At 39.1% G+C, this 17,455-nt stretch overlaps 1 protein-coding gene across 9 annotated transcripts in view; it reads right to left on the bottom strand.

The window, feature by feature from the left end:
• Nucleotides 1–17,455, bottom strand: part of SCML2 (Scm polycomb group protein like 2) — a 71,927-nt gene that overhangs the window by 41,797 nt on the left and 12,675 nt on the right. For 7 of the 9 annotated variants that reach the window (XM_027638028.1, XM_027638037.1, XM_027638046.1 and 4 more), the window contains exons 2-5: nt 16,671–16,778; nt 11,888–11,956; nt 4,760–4,830; nt 423–657 (exon numbers count right to left, since the gene is read on the bottom strand). In XM_027638028.1, the coding sequence (XP_027493829.1) occupies nt 423–657; nt 4,760–4,830; nt 11,888–11,956; nt 16,671–16,692 (397 nt within the window). In that variant the 5' untranslated portion in view covers nt 16,693–16,778. Of the gene's footprint in view, nt 1–422; nt 658–4,759; nt 4,831–11,887; nt 11,957–16,670; nt 16,779–17,455 lie in introns of those variants that run through there. The other 2 variants (XM_027638067.1, XM_027638083.1) reach the window with 2 other exon arrangements.

Below are 17,455 nucleotides of genomic sequence, written 5' to 3'. Positions count from 1 at the left end.
TCCAAGGGCTCCCAACACGAGCACACATGGCATCGTGCAACAAAACACTGTACACTTGTAAGGCAGGTTACATGTGAGGGAATATTTACAGAATGGGCACATGGCTCTGTATCTTATCATTAGGAAAGTTGTCGGACACTCTCGTTTAATATTAAGGGACTATTAAAAAAAAAAAAACCAACAACCAACCAACAAAATCCCCCCCAAAAACAACAACCAAAATGCTCATTCTTATATCAGAAGAATCCAAAAATAAGAAAAAGTCACAATTCAACTAGCCTGAAGTAGTTTGCTTACCTCTTTTTCAATTAAATAATGGTTTGGCAAAATGTTAATACTATTGAGTAGTCAAGCAAAAAGGTAAATTCATTGTCATGAAAGCAATCCTCCACACACATTCGTTCAGAAGCTTTGTTTCTTACCCAGTGGAGGCTGGAGCATGCCCCCTTTCTTTTCACAGGTCCCGATGGGCTGTATGTCTGAGGAATCCACAAGCCTCCAAAAGTCATTTTTGTTGTCACTTCCATCCAGCCGCAACCTTAGCCTGGCACCAGTGATTCCAATGACTGTAGCTATACAAACTGAGGTAACATTGCGAGGATCACGGGCTTCCAGTTTCATACCAACTTTGAAATCGTTCGTAGGTGGAATTCTAGACTACAGTAAAAGGTAAAAGACTTTTTCTTATTGATGTTAGCATTGTTAAATTTACCAGTCAGTTCAATATACAGCTTTCATCCATCCACATGTATCACTTCAAGTGTTTAGCAGCAAGTCACAAAAGGCAGATGGATAACCTACCAACTGCATAAACGTGACTGATAAGTCCACTAAGAAGCGTAACAAGGGAATTCTGATGAAGATATGAACATAAAGATGGGGAGCTGTGACTAATACTTTAAGTGAATAGAAAACAAGGACACTGGGAAACATGACATTCAACTCAAAAAAACCCAGAAACCAAAACACAAACCAACACACACACACAAAAAACCCCACCAACAAGGTTTATTATCTTTAAATTAAAAAGAAATAGTTATCCTCACTGTAATATTATTTTGGAAATATAAAGAAAATTTGGACCCTACTGTCCTAGGCACTACAAAAGCTCAAGGTAAAAGTTTCTGCATCAAAAAAAGCTTACAATACAAAGAAAGAAGAGAGAAAAAGGAGTTAATGCTAACATTTTACAGAAAGAAAAAACAGTTCTAAAGTCATATAAAACTTCTATACTAAGACAAAAGCTGCAGCTTGTGCTTATTCCTAGAGAACTGAAAATAATCAATAACATACAATGAAATGCCGATTTAATTAGCACAGGGAAAAAATGTGACAAACACAACTTGGTCTTTGGGCAGAACTTTTTGTCACACGCTAAAGATGAACAAAAAAGAATAGTTTTTATTCATGTATCAACACTACTGGCAGAGATTGACTGGATCACAGTTTGATTATTTGCCTTCTGTGGAATTGCAGGCAATGACATCACCTAACAGTGTTCAAAACTCTGTATTAACACTAACAGGGATTGAATGCTTCTCACTATTCTCTTTAGATGTCTCCTAAATTTATGAATGGAATTTTTCCCAACACTATAATTTAAATTCTATTTGCACTTTTGCAAATAACAACAAAATCTACAGTGTATTTACAGAGAGCAACCTGACCTTTTCTCAGCACCCTTTCAATGAGATAAGTAAGTCAAGCACTGAAGTTTCTCTTAGGAGATGATGACTATTCTCCTATCACACTAAAAGCTCTTTTCTGCAACCCTTCACTACAAAGTTGTTTTTGAATGCAGACACCAATGTAAGCAGCCTTTTCCATGACATTTAAACCCAGTAGCTATCCCATGCAGACTACCATAATCTGACTTCTAATACAGGAGGAAGGTAGAATACCCAAAACCATGGGCATTCACACTCACAGGATTCCTATGTCCCCTTCTCCTGCCCACCTGAGCAGATCAGGCAGGGATCCCATAGTAAGCAGATACAGGTGCATCTGTCTGGGGACACAGGAAAAAACTGAACAAACCTGCTCCTGCAACAAGTATTAGTGATATTTCTTCTCCATCACATTTGAATGTTTGAAATACACCTTCCTCTACTTGCTGTGTTGTGCAGGTGCACTATTTACAACACACCCTAGATCGACAGCAGGAGCCCTGGAGGAGCCTGAGTTCAAAAACCAGCAGCAAGTAACATTCAGTGAACGCTGAGTGCAGCATCTGCTGCACTCAGACAGCAGGCTGTCTGAAAGGGGAGCCTGAGCATATTAAATTTAAAGGGCAATTCAATTTCAGGATATTGCTTGTCAAGCTGTTATTTTCTACTACTAGGAAAAGCAACAGAAATTGAGAAATTGGGGAGTTTGTTTATTTATTTGTGGAAAAGGTGAGCTTGTTTAAATACCAATAACTCAAGGCATTCTACTAAAAAGGTAACTCTTCCATGCTAGTTTGTCCTTACAGAAAAATAACAAAACCCCACTCAGTAACAGCCTTGTTTAAAGTTCTGTTCAAACCACAAGGGACTGAGCTTTTACATTTAAAATTTTCAACTGCTTCAAAAAAAGTTTCAGGGCAAGAAAATGGGATGTGAAATGCACTGAAATTTTAAGTAGTAATTAAAAACAACTTAAAGCAACAGATAAAATACCTTCTAAATTAAGATAAATACTTTAATCAATTTCCATTAGCTGTCTGTGCCTGTGTCTTAATTTATGGTAGAGGGTTTAATTTATTGTTCCCCAGGTCATTTTTAATTACTATAAAATTTAAACTTTTAGAATTTCCACAAGTCACAAATTCTGGATATAACTGTCAAACTAAGTTTCTCTCTGCTCTTTTTTTTCTGGTTGGCCACAGCGGTGTATTTCTTTGCGTTATATAGACAATGACACATAAAATTCATGTGTAACCCAATAAAAATCAAATTAGTCCTACACAAAGCACAAGCACTTTAGGTTTAAAATCTGCAAATATTATGTAGAGAGAGGATCGAGCTATGCACTAATCAACATTGCATATCACTTTCTACTTAAAGGTCGACTCTTAGAAAAACTGAAAATCTGCATATATAAATTGTTTTGAATTTTGCTATGCACATAAATTAAAGCTCATCTTTCCAACCCACACACTCCTTAAGCAAACCAGGCCACTTAGATTTACCTCGGTCAGTGCATGTCACCTAAGCATCTCTATATAAGGTGCTATTTGGTTGTTCAGTTTGGACTTCTTGAGCATTATTAGGGAAGAGGGAGATGCAAGAAAGGCACACAGAAAGGCTTCTGAGCAGGTTCCTGCATAGCTACATTTCTTAGGAGCATACACTGTGGTTTATGGTCTGTGAGTATGGCATTAACCTCAGGATGATCCAGGGATATGCTACCACCCTCTGCCTCTATCCAAGCAGAGTTTGAGGTCTCTGCCTTGAGCTGGTATCCACTGTGTAAAACATAAACTGTGACATTAACTTCTGAAGCTCCACTCACATAGAGTTATCGACACCACTCCTCTTAGCCATGTCTCATTGAAAGAAGCATGCAAGGGGCTCTTTGCCCTTTATCCTCATCTGCAAGGAGCAAGCTGAGATTCAAGATTTAGCACGAGGAAATGCTACCACCTGTGTTTCTCTCTCCTTATTCTCCATTCCTGCAACTACTTTAGACTCACTGAGTGACGGTTCCTCCCCTCCTCACACTAATCCATTCATGTTGCTTTTTATTTGGCCTCCCACTGCAGGCCAGTATCATGTACAGTACAATTGGACTACCAACACACCCTAGAAGACACTTTCAGAACATGTCCAAGCCACTAAACTAGACATGCACTGCTTGTCACACCTATTACACTTCTATCAACCTGAACTATCCAATTCCTTCAGCAACTATCTTCCTAACACAGCGAGGGCATACAGACCAAAACACATCCTATTACACAGACAAGATACTCCTCAGCTTGGGAAAACACCAGCCTTGACTCCCTACACAGAGAGAAAGATGCCTGCAGAGATCGACTCAGTCTCCAGAGGGCTGAGTAACTGGAGGTCATCAGCTTACGCAAGATGGCACACTTAAACTGCACCTGCAAATACATACCAAACCATCAGGCGGGGGGGAAATCAGACTTGTAGGCTACAGTGTAAGATATAAAATAGTACATTAAATACCCTTTGTTATAAATCCAGTATTTCCTTTGTATTCCCATATATTCCCTTGAATTTTTTTTTAACTTCAATATGTGTTACTCCTTAGTAAAAAGCACTCTGCACAGAAAGAGACAAAATTAAACATATTTGAGAGATCCAGGAAAGAAGTGGTGACTAAACTCTGCTAAACACACATTTTGTAGCTAGATAGAATTGAAAGCAATCTTTCAGAAATGGGGCAGAGGAAAGGCTCCTCTGACAATCAGCAAAATTTTTAATTCTCACTAAAACCATGGTACCTCTAAGATTACTGAAAAAGGTAGAAAATATTTTTTAACTCTGATAATACCATCTGTTTTCATTAACTAGTCTTTTTTTAAAGAAAAACAGAGTCCAAAGATACAATTTTAATGAAATCCTTAAAGTTTGGCTTGAGGCGGAAACCAAGAATGAAAAACTTCCGTAGCTCTCATCTGCCCAAACTGTAAGCTACTGATAACTAGAGATCAAAAGGAGACAACCAGGAAGTCTAACCATAAAAGTTGCTCCAGGATCACCCTGTAACATGCATACATACACACACACTTGCAAAACAGTATCTGGCATACCTGTCTGAAACAATGTAGAGGGGCAGCTACTGATTCAGTCTCTTTCAGATAGTCATCCCAATTAAACTGTTCTGGAAGACACAAGATAAAAAAAGACCATATACACAGTTTTAAAATGGAACTTACATTAAAAGGGGAGTTGGGGAAAGAAAGGGAGAAAATAACCCAACTATCTTGTAGAATACCTTTTTTTTCAAGAATAGGATTACTCTCAGATGGAAACTCTACCTTTGAAATACATACAACCTTTGAAAGAGCTTCAAGAGTACCATTAATTCACAGGGGTGATCATACAATAGGTAAAATTAATATAAACCTTCCCAAATTATTTTTTGTGGTCCACATACAAAAATATACAAGTTAGGATACTTAAATTCAATTCTCTGCATAAGGATCTCCTGAGCATCCACATATAAATCACATTAGCCTTTCTGTATCTTAGTTCCCCTAACAGCAGGATTGTTATAACTTCATATGAGTACTGGGATGATACACACTGAAAAACACACACACAGATTCTGTTGAAATGTATATTATGAACACTATCCCCAGTCCACTCGAAAGCAAAAAGCCTTCCAACGGCATCTTTGCCTCTTTTCATGTGAAGTCTGATAAAGGTTTTTCTTTGTAGAATATTAAGTATTATGGCAATTATAGGTAAACATTAAGAAACAGAATCATGGGGGTTTTTCCAGTGTTAAGAGCGGCATTGTTTATGTGCATGGGCAAGTGTACTCTGCATTTGATTTAATCAGCGTTATCAGTTTTGCATGAATGGAAAAACATGAAGTACTAACATCAAAGACACAAGCAAGCATTAATTAAATTAATATAAAGTGGAAGATAAATGCTTCAATAGCACAGCTAATATTTTTGTTACTAAATTATCTGAGTTATTTTGCTTATTTTTCTTGTTTGTGCAGCCGACATCTTTCTGATGTTCCTGAATAACAAATTACTCCTAAACCTCAAAATGATGCTGTGATGCCACCCAGCGGCTCAGCAACAGCCATTCACACAGCCCAGAGCAAAATCCTTGGTGACGACCAAGAGCCCACACAGGGCTTGCCAGTAACCCTTCCAAAAACACCACTGGGCACAGACACTTAAATACATCCCTGCAATTTTCAAGAAGAGAGAAGCAGTAAAGAAACAATCGGAAAACAGCAGCATTTTTCAGCACTCACACACTGCTTCTCCGAAAGATGCATGGTGGCTCAAGTGCAGAGTGTGTCTCCATTAGCACAGCATTTAGACTGCCCCCTTGGCCTGACAAGATCCTCTTTTTTCAGCATAACACTCAGAGGTGTACAAATGATTTGTCCTTGGCACTGCAGAAGCCATGACTGTTAGCTACGTGATAAGTCAGCAGCAAGTCAGTGAAATCTCAAAAGCTGTTAATTTGTTGGTCTGTAGTATATGTAGGCTGGTAACAAAGACATTTCCATACAACATCTTGGAAGTTTGCCTATTTTGGAATGAATATTGTATTCATATATTTATACAGTAACACCGATATTGTATTACTCAGAAAAGGCAGGGTATGTTAACCTCAGCATATGCAGGGCACGTCTCCAGGATGAAGGACCACCGCCTCCCTAAGATCCTGCTTTATGGTGAACTTGCCACTGGCTGCCGCATGAGAGGAGCCCCAAAGAAAAGATTCAAGGACTCCCTGAAACAACATCTCAGCCTTGGCCATATTGATCACCATGACTGGTCTACTCTGGCCTCAAATCGGGAGGCCTGGAGACACACCATCTATAGCGCTGCGGATGCCTTTGAGAACACACGCAGGATCACTCTTGAGGAGAAAAGGCAATGCAGGAAGAACCGTGTCTTGCAGAATACACCATCTAAGGAGTCTTTCTGTTGTACCTTTTGCAATCGGACATGTCTGTCACGTATTGGCCTCATAAGTCACCAACGTGCCTGTAACAAATGTGGATAGAGCCTTCCCAAATCTTCGTTCACGAAGCCCAGCCATGATGTATTTCAGGAAGGCAGAAATGGCTCCTCAGAGCTTTCTCCAGAAAGTAGCCTCCAGATTTGTTGCTCTTCTCATTAATAAGCCAAGGAGGGTACAAAAACTAAAGACGATAAACTACTAGCAAGGTTTCATCTTATAGAAATTCTTCTTGGAGCCTAATAATAAAGTTGCCAGTTCAGGTTGCCTTCTGATTTACAAAAAAAATTTTAAAATTTTGGTTTTTAATCAGTTTGCCTTAACAAACTACCTAACCCAATAAAATTAAATCTAGCAAAAAGAATATGTTAGCTGTGTCCCAGCTGTCTCAGAGCTAACATGATGTAAAAGCTGTAATCATGAATCAGAACCTCTCTGTGTTAAGGATTGTATAAATATAGATCAGAGACAGCACCTTTTACCAGGAGAAACCCCCAATCACCTCCTCCAAAAAAATTATATACCAGCATATCCCAAATAATCTCAGCTGTTATAACAGGACTGTAAATTTGGTGGAATGACCCAAAAATACAGAAGGAAACAGTCTTATTTCTTCCAGGGAACATTTACTAGAAAGACATGTAAGGTAACACAAGCAGCCAGCTGCAGATAAAGCCAAGAGTAAAAAAAGATTGCCTGGCTCTTTGCTTTATATCCTGGCTATGAAAAGCTCTTGTATCCAGCAGAAATGTCCTGGAGCTAAAATTAGAACCTCTCCACCTGTGAAGATACACTGCATTAAATTAGAGCCAAGCTCTCAGAGATGGTGCTAATTATCATTTAATTACTGCAGTCATAGAAATGGGAGACGTATGAATATTTGCAACATGTAAGATGCATCTCTAGAAAGACAATCACATTGAAAAACATATCTACACAAAAGCTTCTCTGTATTCTCACCGTGCAGAGGTAAAGAAGCAGCTGTATTATATATATATTTCTAATTCTGAAGCCCCTGAAAACATGCAGCTTCTGACAACTAGAAATTCTTCAAAAAATCAGCTCGCACTAAATGATTTAACATGCACCTCACACTCAAATCTGCAGGCTGAATTAAACAGCTCAAGAAAAACTTGTTATGCAACAAGCACAACTTTATAACCTATCAGTAAAGTGTAAATGAGAGAGAAGGAAATTTTACACTGAAGAACAAATCAGCATATACTGGAAACGGGCGGGGGGGGGAGAAAAACAAACAAACAAACAAACAAACAAACCCACACCAAAAAAAAAAAAAAACAACAAAAGAACACACCAGAAATTTTATTTAAAAAAAAAAAAAAATTAGTTTATAGTCAACACAGGAGGGAGGCTCTAAACAAGCAGCATGGGCAAAAAGTCTGATTAATTTAAAAATTAAGGAAATTGTTTATACCATAGTTGCCTTCATTACTTGAAATGACCCATTGCTCTCTGCAGTGCTGTACCAATATCCTATCACTTCTCGTCAAACCTGCCAATCCTAAAGTAACTCAAGCTAAAAGGGACCCCAGGAGGTCTCTAGTTCAGCCTCCTGTTCCTCCAGGGTTCCATCAGCTTCAATGTGAAGATTGTTTTCCTTCCATCAAGGAGGAATTTCTTATGCTCCAGCCAGTTCTCCTTCCATTTCTCACTTCCACTGCACCTCAGAAAAGCCTGGCTGTTCCCTCTCTACAGCTGCCTGTCAGGGTAACTGAACACAGCAAGACCATCTCCCACAAGCTTTCTCTTCTTTTGGCAGAAAAAAACATTTTCTGGTTTCCATATCATTTTTTTGCTTACACCTTGCATTCATTGTTTTTGGTGGACAGTCAGCCAGCCTGCTCCAGCACAGCAGTGCCTTCCTTGTACTGCGCAGCTCAAAAGTGAACATAGTTCTCCAGATGTAGTCTCTGAAATACCCCAAAGCAGTGAATCCCTCCTCCCGGCCTGCTGCCTGCAGTCCTGCCGACAGGATCCCTATGCAGTTGTCATCTTTCACCACAAGAGCACACTGCTGGTCCACACTCAGCTCTCCGCCTGCCAGGGCTCTAGGGCCTTTCATGCTAAATTCCTTTCCAGGGCAGCCAGCTTCCCTCCTAGGCTGCTGCAGGGCTCCGGTCTGCCTGAGGCAGGGAGGGACTCTCCACTCACCTCTGAATCCCACGGGGCTCCTGTCATTCCGTTCCCTTAGCATGGGCAAGTACATACGAAGAGCAGTTCTGCCTTCCAGGGCACAGTCTACCCCTCCCCATGAGATGCCGCCCACAAACTGGCTTGACAGTGTGTTCTGTCCCATTGTCCCATCCGACAGCAAAGTGTAAAACAGCATCAGCTCTAGCCTTGAACTCTAAGAAATGCCACGAGCTACCTGCTGCCAGATGGACCTTGCACTGCCTGGCAGCCCAGTCAATTTTTCATCCACCTATCCAAAGCACATCTCACCAGTTCGGCTGAAAGGACACTACACGAACTGTACAGAAAGCCTTGCTGAAGTAGAGATGAACAACATCCACTGCTCTCCCCTTGTTTACAGAATCACAACAGAAGGTATGGTTCACACCTGGCAAATCCATCTCAGTTGTTCATAACTCCATCTTTGTCCTTTATTTGCTTGGAAATGACTTCCCAGAGGGTTTTCTCCACAGTCTTCCTAAAGACTTGTATCAGGCATGCCAGCCTGCAATTCCCCAGGTGCTCCATTATTGTCCTTCTTGATAGTGGGTATACTGTTTTACCTTTTCCAGTCATCATGAAACTTCCTCAATCGCTATGACCTCTCCAAAATGAGCAAGAAGCCTCACAGTGACATCAGTCAACTACCTCAGCACCCTCAGAGGTGTGACACCTGCTGCCACAATACAGTTGAATGCCAGTTTGCTGAAGTGCTCCCTGTCTTCCACTGTACATAATGCTTCACTTTAGTATAAGTCAAAAGTTTTTAAAAATTTAAATTGAAGATTTAAACTATGAGTTAAGCGCCACTTGTAGATTGGCAGAATTTAAGGTCCTGGTTTATTTAGGTTAGTGATACTGAATTAAATTCAGTATCACTACAGCCTAAACACTGTTTGGACAGATGGAGTATCTCATGTCTTCTCATATCACCCCAATGTTCCCTTGGCACGCATCTGAGACTTTGGACATAGGGAAGTATCTTTTCTAGTCTTCATCCCTCTTCTTCATCTCTCTTCTTCAAAGATGAGATTTCCTTCTAATTTTCATTTACATACTCTTGCAAATACAGTAGTTTAAGTGTAAGGTATGCCATACACCACTTTATACCTTGTACCTTCTTCTATATGTTGCGATCATTCAGTTAGAATTTTTCTCGTCCTCACGTCTTTCTCTACTCACTTTGGTCTATTTTTTCACCTGTATCTCTGTGTTTGCCCTCCTCTTCAACTTTTCCTATCACACATCCCCCTGGGAACTCTGGAGACTTCCTGGATGTTAGCCCAAAGCATTGAAAGGCATTTTTCTTCATCCAGTATCAAGAGGCTTGTTCTGCTTCCTTGCCACCAAAAAGCAACAACACTGGATAAAAAGTATCTTCTCACCTGTAGAAAATCAGAGATTTTGCAAGGCACTCCTCTGTTTGACAGGGTTGAGCCCAGGTTTCATGCATAGGTCCAGTGCCCAGACACTCAATTAACATGTACCCCAAGTGGAAGAACACAGATGACTGAATAAGGCTTGCCTGCTTAGCACTGCTTCTCCACAAAGCTTTTTCAACACTTTGCTCTCTACTGCAGGAGGTGGCAGGGACATTTTCCAGTGACTCATGAAATATGGTTATCTTATCCACATATGAAAAGCATATTGCTGGTGGGGGGTTACCCTATGGGGATCCGTCTGTCATGTCAGACAACACTATTTTAAAACACAGACACACTGAGTCCAGTTTGACCGGAGCTCCTTTTACACTGCAGAAGAGGCAAAAAGACACAAATATGATTCTTTTCTGTCTCAAAGTAACAGGGACAAATAACAAAGATGACAGGTTGCCCAGAGAGGTTGTGGAGTCTCCTTCTCAGGAGATATTCAAAAGTCATCTAGACACAATCCTGAGTAATGCACTCTCGGGGACTCTGCTTGCAGGACTAAGATGACTTCTAGCGGTCCCTTCCAACCTTGCCTATTCTGCGACTGCTAGAACCCCAATAAATGGAAAAATTAGGTCTGGTAAATGGAACAGCAGAAGGCTCTACTATGGCTGGTGGTAACAAGGCATCGTATCTTTCATACGATGTCACCACCTCAACTACCCAGCTACTGTGTTGGTATCTCAGCACGTTTGTTCAGTGACTGTGCTACTCCTAAGGAACTTCTCCACCAGTACCTAAGAAAAGCCCTGCACCAGATCATCTCTCAGGAGTCAGAGGGCACAGAAATGTGAGCAGAGCGAGAGTTTAAATAACTCTGTGACATTTTTCCAAGAACTCCTGAAGAGATTTTGTACTTAGGTCAACAGTCCTCATGACATTTCCTAATGTCCCAAATTTGAGCAAGCAGCATGAACATACAAAGGATATGTAAGGGTGCTGCTGTCCTCTCACTGCAGCCCACAAAAGCTAAACTGACAGCAGTCTCATGTATATGCTGCCTTATAGCACCTGTTGAGGACAGTAGAGGTTAAGTTCAGTAAGAATCTGGATTATTTCTGGCAAGTGTGTAGTTTCCTCAATTTAGTATGAGAACACAAATTCTGTTTTCAAATAATTTCTTTAAAGTAAAATTAGAATCCCAGGTAATTTAATCCAGTTAGCGATCCTAAAAACTCAGCCTATTAAACCAAAAATCCCTTCTTTGGCACCAGCAAACATATTAAGGAAAGAGAAAATAACTTCAGCAGAAAAGGCATGAAACTGAGAAATACATGATGAGAAGAACAGACAAATGAGTAATGATCTAACAATATTAATGTTTACACAGCATCTTTTATCATACATACAAAGAGTACTTGTATTGGCTAGTAAAATAATCAAGCTCAAGTCAAGCAGTTTCAACTATCATCTTCTATACCAAAACATACTTTCCTAACAGAGTTAGACAAAAGCAATGGTACGTTTTTAACTACCCACCAATAATAACACAAGAGAGTGCCAAAAAAAAAAAAAAAGCCTCAGAAAATACTATGATCCCAACACACACTTTTTCTTTTAGGGTACCTTAACTAATAACCTGTCAGCTGCAATACCTACCACTTTTTAAAGACGGGTTGTTTGCCTGCTGATTCTTTCCATCTTTCTCTTTTTTAATATTCTTTGAATCTAAAAGACAAGATTCCGTTACATAATAAATGTAATATTCACATCATAACAATGTCCAGTATAACACAGAATGCTTTCAAACAATACAGAATATCTTGTTCCAAATACTAACGTTCTTTTATTCATTTCAGTGCATAATCAAAGGGTACTCTAAATTTATTCACTGCACTATTTTCCTTTCAAAATATATTGAGAAGTACACCACAAAAAAGCAGAGCTTTTGACTACTTTATAGCACATTATCAGAATAAATGTAGTTGCAGAACATGTAGTATTAGCTCTACAGACAGTAACCCTGTCCTAATTTTTAATAGTTTTACTCAAACCACACACAATTTGAGATCCTTAAGATCATTGGATATCTTTATAAATCTTGTATAGATCACTCCGAACTGAGAAACAAAGGGAAAAAAATAAACCCACCCCAAAAGCATATTTCTGAGTTAAAGATTCCATTCTATATTTAGATTCTTGAATACTCAGTATTCTCAATATTAAATTCTTGAATATTCAAAGCAGCTATCTCAGTGCACATGCTGGTTATTTAAAAGAATCATTCAGAAGAATCTACCTTCCCTATCATTCATCTCTACAGCATTCAGAAAGGAGTCTGTCATATTTCATTTTTGAAGGATTTCAGCATGTATGAGAGACACAGTGGAACTGGGCAGCTCAGAAGACTGAAGGAGACAGTCCACTCATTCCTTTTAGTCTTTAATATATGTCGGTTTGGTGACCTGCTTTTGACACTCATGGGCTCAAGCACAATTCAAATATGACACCGAGCGGGCAATGCTTTTTTTTTTGAAAAAGAAGTTTGCTTTGGAACATTTTTTACTGGATAGGTTCATGGAAAAAAATCCTTATGGAGGTCAACTTCAGATGGAACTGCTGAAATTATTCAGGATGGTGCCCACAAGGTTTAACTCAAATAATTCCTCAGAAGTAGGGCTTTAAGCCACGTAAAACGGGCACCCTACAACTACCTGTGGGAATCCGAGAAGGGAAAGTGTTAGAACTAATTCTACTGGGCAGCAGCAATCAACAGCAGAGCCTTTTGCCATGTTCTGTAAGCTCAGTTAGTCAGGTTTTCCCAAAAACAGTCATGGGACTATTGCAAACATCAGGCTATCAAGCTTACAGAATAAATAACTTCCCAATACACCTATTTCCAAAGAGGAAAGTAAGTCTCTCATGTGGGACTCCATTGAAATAAGAGAACTAATAACTGCTTCCTGTGAACACCCAAAGCTTGAAAGCACAGAGTGCCAGATTTCAAACAAGATGACAGCCTTTTATGATGAGAGACATCAAGAACAGGTGGAAGAATGTGAAAAACTGCAGCCTGGACACCACATGTGCTCTTGTTGACAATCACCACACGAATTATTTATTCTCTGTACCACTTAAGTTTAGTGCCTATCTCAAAAATACCAGAGCAAATATGACAGCTGAAACAAAACACTCTTCGCAACACAGTTTTCTTATCAGTCGCTGGAAAACTACAAGAACAAGAGGAGATGATTATATTAATGAGAACTGGATTTCTCAATAGCAATTTAACCGTCTAGTTCATTTGAGGTGGAGGTATTTTCATTCACAGTAAACACAAAGCACTGTCGCTATCACTCGGTTTTGATGGCCAGAAATTTGCTCTTTAAAATGCTCAAGTAAATCTCACCCAGCACATGCAAAAGCATCCAAAAATATGTCTGAATAAAGCCAAGATGGCTTTCAAAAACTCCCCTTGCTTTTGTGCATTCTAACCTTCAATGGGAAATTGGGAACACTGTTACAAAGCTGGAGTGTTTCATCTAAGCAGATGAAAAGCTGCTAGCAGGAAGAATTACTCACCTGATTCTACATGAGACACCCTGTATCTACTACCACCACAAAAAACTTTTGCCCAGTCTATACTTCACAATTGCTATTATGCCTTGGTCAGGTGTGCCTTTTCCAATGTCAGCAGTTAGGGTGGATAAAAAACTATGGTTTATTTTCAAAAGCAACAATAACATTTTATTGAAATTCAATTTTATAAACATAAACACATGCTTTTTCTTTTTTTTTTCTTTAATGCATGCCCGTCCGCATTTGAAATTTTGATATTCTATATTCTAGTGAACTTAGTTTCCAAAGATCATGGAAAAAAAATTGAGACAGAAGACTATTATATCAAATCACTAAGCTGAAGATGACTCCCTCCACACATGATCCTCAACTTGGTCAAACTTTGAGATCGAACCTCAAAAATGAGATTATGAAAGAGGAAAATACTTCTACAGGTACAAAGAGTTATTTTGTTTTCATCTCCTTCAAAATTCATCTCCTAGCCACATTCAATGACTAATTCCTTGAAACCTGAAAAACGGACTTGAAAATAGGAACTTTACACATATACTGGAGACAGGGGAGACTTATTAGTTCTAGAGTCTTGAAGCTCATTGTGACAAAAAAAATAGCTCAGTTTAATTCATTATCTATCTTCTTCTGTTCACAAAGCCCATTTCTTAAGAGACGAGTTTCAGTTTACTTTCCAATGTAAAGCACAGTATGTTTCAGATCATCTGCCCAAACAAGAGTTAGAATGAAATGCTGCTACTGTGGACTTTAGCAAATGCTACTCCGCTCTCTTTAAAAAAACAACAAAGAATGGGATATCAATTTCAAAGAAAGTTTTAAAAATAAAGTAATACATGTAAGTACATAGAGTTTATATATTTGCTATGTAACTAAATATATCTAAACTATAACACGTACAGGCTAAATACCTCATGAAAGATTGCTTTCTTCTAGGTAGCAAGATCAGAGTACAACATATACTGAAATCATAAAAGCAACACACTCTGTTGTTCACCAACTAATTTTTTTCTGAAGTGCACTTCACAAGCTAAACCTTTAGATACAAACCAAGATTAGAGTTAAGATTATTTAACATAGTGCTTTCTGCTTACGGATGCAAAATTCCATGTGTTTACATAACTCCCACCCTATCTGTAACCACAGAATTCTGCTGATAAGATTACTCAACAGAAGACAGTGAAGAGCAACCACATCTATCATGCAAGAAATTAAAGACAAGGAAGAAAAACACAATGCTATCTTGACTGACTTGTGAATACCAAAAAAAAAAAAAAAAAAGAATCAGAGAAGGCAGTGGTAAAGCTCTGGTAAAGATAATCCTGGTGACCAATGTATATTTCCTCCTATAAACTCCCGTGTTGAACTCCAGCTTCTAGCCTGGGATGCTTTGAAACTCCGCAATGCTTCTTTCTAGAAGAATTAACCTTTCAAAAAAAAAGATGATTGCTTTGTCTGAGTGATGGCAAGCATCACGTCTCTTGACAGTAATAGTTTTTATCACTGAACGGTGTGCTACATGAGGAGGCACGCATGTGCTATCTTCTAAGACTTGCTACTTGCTTGTTGCAATGTGGGGTAAAAGTTCACAGTCATGCTTTCAAGATTTCTGCAGCTATCTCTCAACCCCCTTTAAGTCTTCAACTCTGCTGGGTGTTCAAAACATGACAGGATAACACTTTTCTCAAAGAAACCCCTTTTCTCTTCCTGATGGATGAGAAGACCTTTGGATGACTGAAACTTCTGCTCTTCCTGTGCCATGCAGTTACTCACCTTCAGATGAGCTTTAGTAAACCTTACTATTGCTCAGGAAGGGGCCTTCTTCACACTCCCTACCACACAGGGTTGTGAGCACCTTTTAGCTGCCCTTCACCAAGCCTCAGTGCACACAGTTAAGGATATCAAGACAGAGTGAATACGAAATTTCTCCTTTCCCTTCTTTTTGTGCTTCCCTAGTGGGATTCTTATCTTATCTGCCTGGAACAGGGAGTCTCTCAGTATATTTAGACAACAGTCATGCAGAAAACCTACAAGAGAAGGGGATAGACCTCCTCCATAAACTCCTGGTGCAACAATTAAACGGATGACTCTTGCCATTACAGAACATATATTATAGCAAAAGACAACTATTTACCAAGGGAACACACAAGCACATAAAGCACCTTGGGCTGAAGGTGGAAAGCTCAAGGAAAGTACAAAAATGTTAGCAGCCTTTTATGGTGGAGGACTACCAATCCGAAAGCTTTGAAAGCAGCAGCAACCTAGTTTCAGACAGTGGGTCTTTCTCTCTTCACATTCTCTTTGTTTCACCAGCCCAAACACTCATTTCTTCTTAAGTCTTACTCTTTATTTTAGCACATAATTCACAACTAACATCTTCAGACACGACACAGCAGAAATCACATCTCTGTGGTAAACTCTGTATTTGTGGATGAATTTCTTTTAAAATGTTCATTTTATCTTCCAGAAGCAGCTGCTAATGCCAATCATCTTGATAAAAGTTGATTCCTTGTACTACTCAGTTATTGTCCTGCTAAATTACATGCAGTTACAGAATAAAGCCCTCCATGTTCATTAATAGCACATCTAGACACATTCTTCAATTTCAGAGGAGACTGTTTCAAAGCTGCCACAGGACAGAATAGCTTTGGTTGAATTTGCAGGACAACCAAATTTAGCATACTTACTGTACAACAATGTGAAGTTTGAACTTACTTGTATTCAGTACATATCACAAACTGTCTTTTTAATCTAACAGTATAGTAATTGTCAACTAATATCCCACTGGCTTCAAAAAGAGAATTTAGCACGTTCTGTATTTTCATTCTCTTGTATTAAAGCTACCAGGCCTTACCTTTAACTGCTGTTCTCCCCATGGTAACACTTCTGTGATCTTCCCTCTCACAATAAAAAGGCTGAAGTTGAAAGACCAGTTAATTCTTCCTTTCAGCACAACAGTTTCCTGTGGAGCAGTGAGACAACAAGTTAGGGAGGAGGCTGTTGTTGGCACTTGGGTTTTCTACTTTCGGAAAGGAAGATTTTTTTTGTATTGATGTATAATTATCTTGCTGGTTTTAAGTTGCAAATGTTTAACAAACTACATGTAAAGAGTAACATGTAAATAATGGTTACATACAAGGAGCAGAGGTACCAAATGCTAACTTTCGTTTCGTTTTTTAGACAGTTCATTCTATAATGATCTGCATTTTCTGTGGGTTTTTAATACAAAGAAAGATATAAAATGTGCATTATTCCTTCTTTCCCCAAGAAACATCACTGAAAAAGGGAAGAAAGGCTATTATATGTAACCTACTCACCCTGCCTCACTTGCACAGTTAAACAATCATCAACTTAAACATCTCTGGGTAAAACACACTATCTTCCACAATACAGCTGAAGAGGGAACAAAACACTGAGGTAAAAAATTTACACAAAGGCCCAAGTGCTCACTGACACCCCTGCCCAGAACAACTTGTAACAGAGCAGAGAGAACTTGTTAGGGAAATGCTAACTGTAGATAAAAGCATCAGCTAGATTCTTGTAGGGTTTGGAAACCAGAAAGGACAGATTAGTTGAACTAGTGTAAAACAGCAAAACCAAACTTTGTGTGTGTGTGTGTGTGTGTGTGTGTGTGTGTGT

This window comes from Corapipo altera, unplaced genomic scaffold (assembly GCF_003945725.1).
Source record: "Corapipo altera isolate COAL_440 unplaced genomic scaffold, ASM394572v1 0, whole genome shotgun sequence".
Taxonomy (NCBI): domain Eukaryota; kingdom Metazoa; phylum Chordata; class Aves; order Passeriformes; family Pipridae; genus Corapipo; species Corapipo altera.
The sequence above is the reverse complement of the archived record's forward strand: the minus strand, read 5'-3'. Positions and strand labels throughout refer to the sequence as shown.